At 41.7% G+C, this 11907-nt stretch overlaps 1 protein-coding gene across 1 annotated transcript; it reads left to right on the top strand.

Moving 5' to 3' along the window:
* The first annotated feature begins 5207 nt into the window (after window positions 1-5207).
* On the top strand, window positions 5208-11632 carry LOC106572532 (putative nuclear hormone receptor HR38). The gene is made up of 7 exons (XM_014146775.3): window positions 5208-5288; window positions 6995-7782; window positions 7932-8061; window positions 8172-8335; window positions 8502-8704; window positions 8951-9129; window positions 9413-11632. Exons 2-7 carry the CDS (start codon window positions 6997-6999, stop codon window positions 9667-9669), a joined length of 1719 nt encoding a protein of 572 aa, XP_014002250.2. The 5' UTR covers window positions 5208-5288; window positions 6995-6996; the 3' UTR covers window positions 9670-11632.
* The last annotated feature ends 275 nt before the right edge of the window (window positions 11633-11907 follow it).

Here is an 11907-nt window from a genome sequence, read left to right as displayed (position 1 = left end):
ACTCTTAACAGCTCATGTGTCCCATTATGAAAAGTGGTCATATGTCATGTCATGTGAATGACAACTTGGAAGTAAGATATTTCTGTACCTGTTGTCGTGTCTTTGGGTACCATTAAACGGAAGACATGTTTATCAATTAACTCCCTGTAATTATTATCACGCGATTAAACTGATTAATCGTTTAATTGTAATTAACTAGGAGATCGGGGCACCAAGGAGAATATTCAGATTACAAAGTTATAATTTTCCTAACATAACTTTCCTATATTATTATATAGGCCGATTATCTTCTGGTTTCAATGGTGTATTTTACCTCTAGTCCAGTCTCATTCCAAACGTCGTAAATTGTTGTATCTGCACGAACCCAGTCTTTACTAAAATCATCCATACATCAATTGTCTTAAAATCATTTATTTACTACACTAAGTAATTAACAGAAAAACATACAAACAGTCATTATCGTCACAAAGGATTGTTAGAGGAATGTGCCCTTGTGGGCTAAACAGGCAGGTCGGCCTGTTGAACAATGGGTCATAAACGGTCCGCTGAGAAGTTACACAGAGTTCATTAATATTAACAATTGAAGGCTCACTCATTCGGGAACAATTGCAATCAATATATATTTATGCTCAGTGTGTCGTCGTTCTTTGTTGGAGAGTTCGGTTCTGTTGGAGAGTCTCTCTCTCGGTTAGGATGGATCTTTCAAAGCGACATTCATTAATGTCGTCATAGAATGGTTGTTTCGTTGGTCTTCGCGTTCGATGATATAATTTACTTAGCTGCAGACTAATAATTAATATCAAAGACTTGTTCTTATTCTGTCGGTATCAATAGTCTAAAAGTTAACCACGTGGTATGGTTCACTTTCAGTAGAGGAATTAGATGGTAGAACCTATGTGGCCACGGAGTGTAGGCCTGGTCTGAGGAAATGTAAATCAGGGGGTGTTTTATAGTGCCCATAGAACAGCTTGTCAAATGACGCCTGGTCCTGTATGGGTCCCTGGGGGCGTGCCTATGACTGAGTTAGATTTGGTTACAGAAATACAATTCTATCACATTACATCAGTACATAGCATCTCAATGTCTTACAAAAGCTTTATCCTTATTAATACATTCTATACAACCATTATGATGCAATTATATAAACAGTTTTATGGTAATATGGCTATATTGTCTCTTCTGAGTATCACAAAATTGTACCAAGCGGATCAGTTCGTAGCTGGATTCTTCACCAATCTTCCATACCTTCTCCAGAACACAAAATGTCGCTTGGCTCTCGAATTCTATGAGTTGGAAGAATTTCCTGTGTCTCTCTATGGGCCATGTGGCCAGAGACTCTCCTGGAATTTTAGAGTTTTTACAACCCTTTACACACAGGGTGGATTGGGGGGGTGGGGGGGGGGGGGGGGGGGGGGGGGTGCAACAGGGAGGGGGGGTCAACTGTCCTCCCTGTACCAAAAGAGGCCAACGTCATGACACTGTTCCTGAATGTGATCTTTGCTGTATTCATATTAATTTAACAGATGCCATAGGACCATTGAAGTGAGCAAGGCTATTCATAGGCCTACATTAAAAAGCAAGATCCCATTTCATTCTATCAGTCAGCACTTTTGATGGTGAGGTGACATACAGTACTTATGGTCAAATACCACAAATTGGGCCAGAGGGATTTTATCCAGCACTGCATCGATATGCTTCTGTCTCCTCCCATGATTAATTAGTTCATTCCATAAGAGGGATGTACTCAGATGGTTTATGATGATGATGACTGCTGTACTTTCCATGGTGGTTCTGACACTGAGCCAAACACACACACACACACACACACACACACACACCACACACACACACACACACACAGGCTTCAATAATGTTCTGTTTTACTTTATTTCTATATCGTCCATGACAATAAACAACTCAAACCCACTCAGAAATCTATACCCCCATAATAACGTAAATCATGCGGAATAATTTAAATGATGATTATAAACCACATGTAGAAGGGCGTGGCTGTATTAAAAGTTACTGATGTGCTGAAAAAACAGCTAACTCTGCAGAGACAAACAGCTGCTCAGCACTAATAAATCCCTCACAGAGTAACAGGTGATGGTCTGGTGGAGCTTCTGCCCCATGTGATGTGTGAGTGTGTGTATGTGTGCATGCGTGTGTGTGCTTGCATGATGTGTGTGCGTGTGCAACAAGCTTGTGTGTTTATATCATTTGTAAAGTTAAGCTTCGTTAAATCTACATGTTTACACAGTAATTCCATACGCTGTTACAGTGAAAATACATTGTCACTAACACACACAACAACGGAAACTGTTTACTCCAAATGGAAAATGTTTTTCTATTGGACAAATTCAGGGAGGTCCCTCCCCATTTCGTTCTGTTTGCTGCTATTTAGTTCCTAGAGTAAATGCTAAATGTTTACTCTAGGAACCACTAGGAACCACTAACACACACATACAAACATATTGCATTTTGTACCGTGTTAAGTAAATAGGCCTATTATGCAAAATTGCGTGAATGCAAATTGCAATTTGCAGTTACACAATTTTGCATAATAGACCAATCTACTTACCATGGTGCAATCTGTTTGTATGTGTATGTTAGTGGTTCCTAGAGTAAACATTTAGCATTTACTCTAGGAACTAAATAGAAGCAAACAGAATGAAACGGGGAGGGACCTCCCTGAATTTGTCCAATAGAAGAATATTTTCCATTTGGAGTAAACAGTTTCTGTTGCAAAATGTTTTGCAAGAGACCAAGCATTTTGCAACGGAGTCCGACTAATTAATACATCCAGGGAGTCATTTGACAAGGAGGCACTTCTCATTCCTCGACCCTCCCAGATCCAAGTTAATAACACAAAAATAGTGATTCCACGGATGTCGCCATATACCAAATATAGCCTACGTCACTGGAGACACTACCCCTGTCTTTTTTTTCTCTCTTGGCACATTAAACTACAATAAAGCCTGGTGCTTTCATCACATGCAGGAAGCAAGGGTCTCCTCAATGGGACTGAGCCTGGCTTCCTTCAGAGGGCAATGACCTTGAAATTCAGACAGGAATAGGTCACAATAGGGTCAGGGTTTTAGGTAGCCCACCTGCTACCCAATACCATTGCGTAAGTTGCCATTGGTTATCTGAACGTTTATTACATAATTAGGCTTGTCAGTCTAAACAATGAAGCTGCAATTTGCTGACTTGGCTAGACACCAGGTCTTCAGCTCGTCAGGCAAAATGTATGCCGTTTTGCTGGCTTAATGCCAATTGGAGTAAGCAACTCGTAGACCTAATGAATAGTTTTGAGTACTCCAGTGGGGTCATCGAGTTAAGGAAGCTATTCACAGGCAACAAACACAACAAGTGCAGGCTGCAGGCAAGCAGCTAAACTGTACAAACTACAGGTGTGGAAAGGAGACAGTGACATCCTGCCAGGATTGTGTGATTTGAGACAGTCACTGAGACTACAGTATGTCTGAGGCCCCTGACTCACACTGTCCAGAACATCTGCTGCATGGAGGTACACAGTGCTGCTGTGTAATGGACGTTCAACATGAAGCTTTGAGGAGCTTCACTAATACAAGTTTTAGCTAATCCTCTTCAACTGCATCTCCTGCACATGTAGGCTACTTTGGTACATGTACAAAAGCTGAAGAACAAACGCGCATCCAGGTACTTTCCGCAGGTGCTGGAGTTGTAGGCAAACTCATGGAAAACAGAAAGTAAAACGCTGCACACAGCTGCTCACGCTCCCAGGTGATATTTATTTACAACAGCATTTCGACCCTTAGGTCTTCATCAGGCATCCATGTCCCAGGTGGAGGTGGAAGGTCCTATATATAGGGGCAGTACTCAGTTACATCACTTCCTGAAACAGGAGGTAAAAAAATGTATAACATAGTTTCACAATATTAACATTCAATGTATAAAATTATATGATCATACACAGGGAATGTGATCAATATTTTCAGTAATATACATACAATATTCAATTAGGATTAAAAAAAAACTATTCAGACATATTGAAACTATAAAAACAGTTTCAAGTCAAACTCCTCCTTAAGGCCAAGAGGAGACAGCGTGTTGAGCCTCTGGATCCAGAAAGATTTCCTTTTCAAGAAGTTTCCTCTCAATGTCTCCTCCCCTGCGTGACATCTTGACCATTTATATTCCAATGTATCTCAGAGAACTATTAGGACGTCCAGCCTGTACAACATGAGCAGCAACCCAATTTCTTGTATCACCTGATCCGTGTCTTAAGGCTTCTACGGGGTTTCCCTATGTAAGACAGACCACAAGGACATTTCAACATGTAAATAACATTGGTCGACATGTAGGTAATCAGGCCCTTGATCTTAAATCTTTGTCCTGTGTGGGGGTGGGTAAATGAGTTGCATTTGTACGTAAAGCTACATTGAGCACATTGGCCACATTTGTAATTACCCTCTGGAACCTTGTCCAAAAGTTTCCCTTTCCTCTGGAGGGTAATCAGATTTAACCACAATATCTCTCACGTTTGGGGGTCTTTTAGAAAACACCCATTGGAGATATAAAAAATATATTTTTTAAACTTTAGTACATTTAGTACAACATCATTTCCCTTTATCAGCATGCTATGTCCAAAAATATAGTCACTATAGAAGCAAAAAGTGTCTATTGAAAGGAAATACTGACATGACAAAAACATATAGGCCAATAATAAAAACCCTGGTAAGCAGGTGTGATGAAGGCTATTTGTCGTATCTAGCATCTTTAATTGCAAAAAAACAAAACATCACTGGGTAAAAAGTTAAACTTCATTTAAATTGGGGAAAAGTTGATGTATTTATTATTTTATTATTTCAATGAAGAGAGCGTGCCAATTTATTATGCATGTGATATTTGGCCAATGAGCGACTGAACGTTGTTTTGTGTCATCTAAAGTAGCCTGTTTTGTTTTGCTCTGCGTTAAGTTATGTTTTTTATATATTTAACAAACTTCTGTCTCTCAATGTGTTTGTAGTAAACTACTTCTGTTGATTCCGCTTCAATGAAATCCCTCTAGTGCGTCACTTGCAAGGACCTCTGACTGACGCGAGCTGATTGGCTTCAGCCTGGAAAGATACCCGCCTCGGCGTTGCCTTGTACGGAAATGGAACAGGGCGTCCCTCTGACGTAATGGTACGATACAATTGATCGTATAAAAATGTGTTCCCCTCAACAACATTTGGACTGCAGAGCAAAAATAACTACTGGAGATGTCGACCTACCGCTTGGAATACGGACATTGATTTTAACAGGTAAGGAAGAGCTCAGCTTTCAGGCATTGCTGTCAGTATCATATTACATTTACCAGAGGTCTAATCCCGAGTGATTTACAGGAGCAATTAGATTTAAGTGCCTTGCTCAAGGGCACATTGACAGACGTTTGACCTAGTCAGCTTGGGGATTCGAACCAGTGCCCTTTCAGTTACTGACCCAATGCTCTTAACCACTAGGCTACCTGCCACCCCTTATTATGGTGCATTCTGTAAGTTAATGTAATTAATTACAACCATGTTATCCTGAGATACATAAATCTAAAAGTCATACATGCTAAATACCTTAGAACTGGAGAGACATGCCATCTATAGGTGATTGGGAGGACAATTAAAAGTTACTGTATATTTAAATACTGTATATTTGACAGTGAATTGCTGCATGAGAAGTCAAAACAACAACAAATGATCATACTGTATGTGTATAGTTATTTAGTTATACACATGTTACATGCAACTGTCAGCATGCAGTGGCTTACCTGCTGATACAGGTAAGAGGTACTACATGTGCTTCCACTTAGTTCCTCTGATGTGCATTAATGCATCACAATCGAATGCACTGCCAGCTACACTATTTTTAAAGCAATGTACTAGTCAGACAGAAACATACTAGTGTGGCTACATGGAGACAGACTTAAAGCTGCAATATGTAACTTTTTGTGGACCTGACCAATTTCACATAAAGTGTGTGTTATAGATCTGTCACTATTCATTGAAAACAAGTCTAAGAAGCAGTAGATATGTTCTGTGCGCGCTATTTCTATGCTTCCCATTAAGATTTGTTTTTGTGTCTTACTTTCGGTTTTGTACACCAGCTTCAAACAGATGAAAATACAATATTTTTGATAATGGAAAAGCTATTTGACAACGGTTTAGATGGTACAATGATTCTCTACACTATACTTGCTTCTTTTGTCACAAACAAAAATTAAGCAAACTATTAGAATTTTAGCAACTAGGAAATGGCGACAGGATTTCTGGATAGTGCATCTTTAAGTCTCCCTAACTTTAGTTGTGTTGACAGACATTCAAATCAGTCTTACCTTCAGTGGGGGATCTACACTCCTCTTCCTTCATGGCCTGAGTCCATACTCTGAAAGCCAACCCCCTCAGACATGTAGTTCGGTATGTTTTTAAACTTGAAGGATTTCCAGGGTCGTGTTCATTATGCTGATTCTGTAACAAAACATTTGTGCAAATGGAACGAAATGGGGCGGGACCTACCTGTATTTGTCCAATAGAAACTTGTTTTAGTTGCAAAATGGAACGTTAATGATGGCTAAAGATTACACCCATGGTAATGGGGATGTAGTTTGGGGAAAACACTCAACTGAAACCAAGGCTTTCTACAAGAGAGACCGTTTTCTCAGAATCTACTGGCGGGGTCAGAAGGGTTAGCATTGCCTACTACACGTTGGGAGGAAGGGCACAGTTATGAAGTTGTGTGGCTTATCCTGCAGGGGAGGGAGAATCTGGCACCTGAAGTAAATTCATTTCATGCCTTTAGATGAGACAGATTTGACAGTCCTCCATAACTTATGCAGGGATTGGCAACCCAGGGGTACAGGATGTCAACTACAAATTCATGACTGTAGATTCTAGTATCTCTTACAGTCAGCTCACACAGGCCCTCCGTAAAATTGCCTTTGTAAATGTTCTCACGTATTGTCTGCACCTTTACTCAACAGAAATGGCCTGCATTCACCCCCCGCATGTTCAGCCTTATGATAACAGCCTCTACAACTCAGAGTCTCTGAGCCTGGACCTTACCTGCAGGTTAGCCATGGACGTAAGTAGCCAGACGGACCAGCTCTCTGCCGCCTCCCTGCCTAGCATCAACTCCCTGGTGGGCACCTACACTGGCGAGTTTGATGCCTACTCCTGTCAGATCGCCACAGCTCCTACAACCTCTAGCACAGTCTCTGTCCATGAATCGCCCTTCAAGCTGGATGACTTCCAGATTTACGGCTGCTACCCTGGTAGCTTTGCCCTGAGCTACTTTGACGAAGCCCTGTCTTCTGGTGGCTCTGAATGTTTCGTCAGCCCGGCGTCAGCCCAGTCTCCCTCTACCCCAGGCTTCCAGCCCCAGCCTGCATCGGCTTGGGCCTCGGCCTCCGGCCCCTACTCTCCCAGCCCGGGCTGCTGGGTGGCTGATAAGACTGCATTATCACAGACATCCTCTTTCTTCACCTACGGCCCCGGCTCAGTAGAGGATCTGTCTCCTCTGGACCAGCCCCAGCTGGCTGAGCAAGGCCACTTCTCTCTGAGTCAGGAGCAGCACCCCTCCCTGCTTTCTTTCTCCCCTCTAACCCTGGAGCCAGGCACCCTAGATGACTCTGGCTTCATGGAAGGTAGCATGACGCTGAAACCGAACAGCCCTACTGGAAATGAGGGTCGCTGTGCTGTCTGTGGGGACAACGCCTCCTGTCAGCACTATGGGGTTCGTACCTGTGAGGGCTGCAAAGGTTTTTTCAAGGTGAGTAGCTTTATTTCTCTCTTCCGTCAACTTATTTCATAAATTGGTGTATGATGCATTTTTTATGCAATGCAAACACAATTCATATATGCAGCTCCATTGCTAGCCTGAACTTAATAGCAAAGTTTTTTTTTCTGTGTTCTTTGCAGCGTACTGTACAGAAAAAAGCCAAATACGTGTGCCTTGCCAACAAGGACTGTCCAGTGGACAAGCGGCGACGGAATCGCTGTCAATTCTGTCGTTTTCAGAAGTGCCTGGCAGTAGGCATGGTGAAAGAAGGTGAGCCCAGCACTTCAGATGCATTTTACTACCACATCTTTCACAATAACTACTGTTTCTCTCTGTTGCTAAGACATTATTGACCTTGTATCTCTCTCGCTCTCTCCAAGTTGTGCGAACAGATAGCTTAAAAGGTCGAAGAGGTCGTCTGCCCTCCAAGCCAAAAGCAGCCCAGGACCTATCTTCTGCTGGGTCTCCAGTTAATATCATTGCCTCTCTTGTGAGGGCACACATTGACTCAAACCCTAGTGTTGGGAAACTGGACTACTCTAAGGTAAGGACTACTGCAAATTCTCCATTGTGGTCTGTCTATTATGACTTATTGTTTTTTGGGGTATAAGGTCACTGTTGATACTCTAAGGATGGAGCATAAATTGAACCAAAAGAATGCACGGCATTCCCCTAATGGAACTAACTATTCACCTTCCTTTCTAATTCAGTACCAGGAGACTGTGGCCAGTCTGTCAGAGAAAGCGGACGTTGGTGACGTCAAACAGTTCTACAACCTCCTCACGGCGTCCATGGACGTGATTAGCAAGTGGGCTGAGAGCATCCCTGGGTTCACTGCCTTCTGCTCTGAGGACCAGGAGCTGCTACTGAAGTCAGCCTTCGTGGAACTGTTCATCTTGCGACTAGCATACAGGTAAGAAGAACCAAATGATGTCATTGTATAAAATGTAAATGGTCCAGAAGACCACCTTGCGTATACAGAGCTATAACTGTGTTGTATTGACATTGGTCACTGTATTGCTAGGATAATACAGTACATACAATATGAATGAGAGGATTGATTGCACCCACAACTCACATTGTGCAGATATTTTAGAAGCAACAATCATGGGTTACAAAAAAAATTGTTAATCCATCCTATTTATATTCTCTTTCCAAGGATCAACCCTGAGACACACAAGCTGATCTTCTGCAATGGACTGGTGCTTCACCGGATGCAATGTGTACGGGGCTTTGGTGACTGGATAGACTCCATCATGGACTTCTCCCAGAGCCTCCACCGCATGAACCTGGACATGTCGTCCTTCTCCTGCCTCACAACGCTGGTCATAATCACTGGTGAGAGCTCAACCCACCTACGCATACGCGTCAGGCTCTGTTAACAGAGACAACACACCATAATCCAGTACAGTATGACATTGCAACATAGCGCCTGCAGTCAATCTTTATGCTCACCCTGACCTGAGTTGCCTGAACAAGCTGGATATGCATAAATCTTGATTCAGGCTTACATAATGTTATTGTGTTACAGAACAATGATAAATGTCCTATTTAAAAATGTATGCTCTCCACACTTTATCCGGTCACACGCATGCCTTTTCTGTCTCCTGATTCTCCACAGACCGCCACGGCCTGAAGGAGCCCAAGCGAGTGGAGGAGTTCCAGAACCAGCTCATCACCTGTCTCAGAGATCACGTCTCGAGCTGCGCCTCGGACTCCACTCGGCCCAACTACCTGTCCCGCCTCCTGGGAAAACTGCCCGAGCTACGGACTCTCTGCACCCAGGGCCTGCAGCGCATCTTCTATCTTAAGCTTGAGGACTTGGTACCACCACCCCCCATAGTGGACAAAATCTTCATGGAAACTCTGCCTTTCTGAGAGCGAGAAAAGACTATACAGTGTGCTAAAGAGACGATAAATGATGAAGTGATCTCCCTGTTGGAGTAGGGAGAAACAAATGAAACTAGACTCTTAAAGACTGAAATGAAAGTGCTGAATAATACTATCGTAAAAGCTCTGAAGCTATATTGCACTTGAGGAAAATAGGACTTCTTGTGCATTAGCAATGGCCATAGTATGGTGCTAAAAGGATAATTCCTTTTATCATTTCAATAATAGTTTGTTTTAGTGCAGTATTTCAGATGTATGGCTTTGTGTGCACTAATTATTTATACTGGAGTGAAAAACAGACAGGCCATGGACCAAAAGCAAACTGCCATAAGTTAAGTAAACAAAGTTAGATTTTGATGAACATGCGTTAGTGCACTTTAAAAATAGGCCTGTGAAATGTAATGACTGATACTAAGGACTGCGTCATCTTGCTTCGTATGTACATTATGCCTTAGCTAGATGGTATTTTTGAGATTCAGGTTCAAGATTTTACTACTATCATGGTGTTATAGCATAGCCACAATGACTCCACTGCAGCATTGTGACTGAAACATGTTACAATCATAAGGAAATTTGAGAAGGGTACCTGATACTGTTGAGAACTACCAATTGCAGATAGTGATGATTATACTTTCAGTGATATTGTGTAAATATCACTGAAATGTGGCAGCTATGAGTGAGCAGCCAGAACAAATATTACAACTTAATGTTTTTTGCATTGAGTTTCACACAGTGTACAAAACATTAGGAACACCTACCTAATATTGAGTTGTCCTCAGAACATGAGAGGGATGCATGTTGACTCAAGTTGGCTGGATGTCCTTTGGGTGGTGGACCATTCTTGATATTCATGGGAAACTGTTGTGTGAAAACCCAAGCAGAGTTTTTATTTTTTTGATCATTTTATTTCACATTATACAATGCGCAGGAGCACGTTACAAATATTAACTGACATGAGCACAATCTTTTGTACAAACATACAGAACTATTTACATACTGGTCAAGAGTACATTTTGAGTACCCAAAATGAAATGTACCAAAAAATATTTATGTTCTCAAAAAATGTCACCCCCCTCTCTCTTACCATGTAGGTCCACTGCTTGGTCAAGCGTTATGATAGTTTTACATCCCATGCCTCAACTGCGTTTGCCTGAGCTTTGTTTATCACGGCCACTGATTGCTCTATACGAAGAATATCTTGAAAATATGATAACCATGTTTGAGGTGAGAGGATTGCAGGGGTAATCCAAGCACTAATGATAACCTTTTTTGCTGCTGTTAACCCTCCATAAATGATTATTTTCTGAACCAGTTGCAGTACAAATGAAGAGTCATCATTCAACAAAAATAAAGGTGGATCTTTGTTCACAAGGAACCCCATCATTTTTGTGAGGAAATCTGAAACATGTGACCAGAACTGGGACACCACAGGACATTCCCAAAACATGTGCATTAGTGTTCCTACAGCATCTATCACAGATTACAGTAGGAATCAGCTTCACCTTAAAAACGTCTAAATGGGGTTGCATGATAATGTGTAAGCTGGTGTGCTGGGTTTTTAGAGGTAACAAATACATTTCCCCAAATGGTATCCCAGTTCAGGTCGTGCCCCAACCCCTACATTTCAGTTGCAGTTCTTGTCGCACTCAAACCGGTGGGCCTGGCACCTACTACCATACCCAGTTTAAAAAGGCACTTCAATCTTTTGTCTTGCCCATTCACCATCTGAATGACACACATACAATCCATGTCTCAATTATCTCAAGGCTTAAAAATCCTTCTTTAACCTGTCTCCTCCCCTTCATCTACACTGATTGTTGACTGTTGATTTAACAGGTGACATCCAGAAGGGATCATAGCTTTCCCCTGATCAGTCTGATGGACAGAGTGTTCCTCAGTGTACATCGCTTATTGTGACTATGAATGTGTTTAATTAGCATGGGATACTTAAAGCCACAATATGCAAGATGGGCATACCATCTAGAATGGGCCCATCAACAAATGAGAAAATGCATTCCATGACATTTCCAGATGCAAATAGCACTTGAATTCTATGATTATATTGCTCAAGGAATGAGAAACATGATTTAAAGCTATTGTACATAATTTGTTTAGTTTCCTTTGAAGGATTATTTATTTTTTTACAAAATTGAGTAATAGGTCCTTAGTTATGATAAAGTGAGTCATATGATGTCATTTGTCCAAATCAAAAGGATTACAGTTTCT

Source organism: Salmo salar, chromosome 15 (genome assembly GCF_965601325.2).
Source record: "Salmo salar chromosome 15, fSalSal1, whole genome shotgun sequence".
NCBI classification, from domain to species: Eukaryota; Metazoa; Chordata; class Actinopteri; order Salmoniformes; family Salmonidae; genus Salmo; species Salmo salar.
Note: the sequence above shows the minus strand (reverse complement) of the source record. Positions and strands in the feature narration are given on the sequence as shown.

Coding starts and splice junctions, on each gene's coding strand:
- LOC106572532 (XM_014146775.3), top strand. CDS start 6,997: ATGGCCTGCATTCACCCCCCGCATGTTCAGCCTTATGATAACAGCCTC. Junction 8,336..8,501: donor GGAAACTGGACTACTCTAAG/GTAAGGACTACT, acceptor TTTCTAATTCAG/TACCAGGAGACTGTGGCCAG. Junction 9,130..9,412: donor AACGCTGGTCATAATCACTG/GTGAGAGCTCAA, acceptor GATTCTCCACAG/ACCGCCACGGCCTGAAGGAG.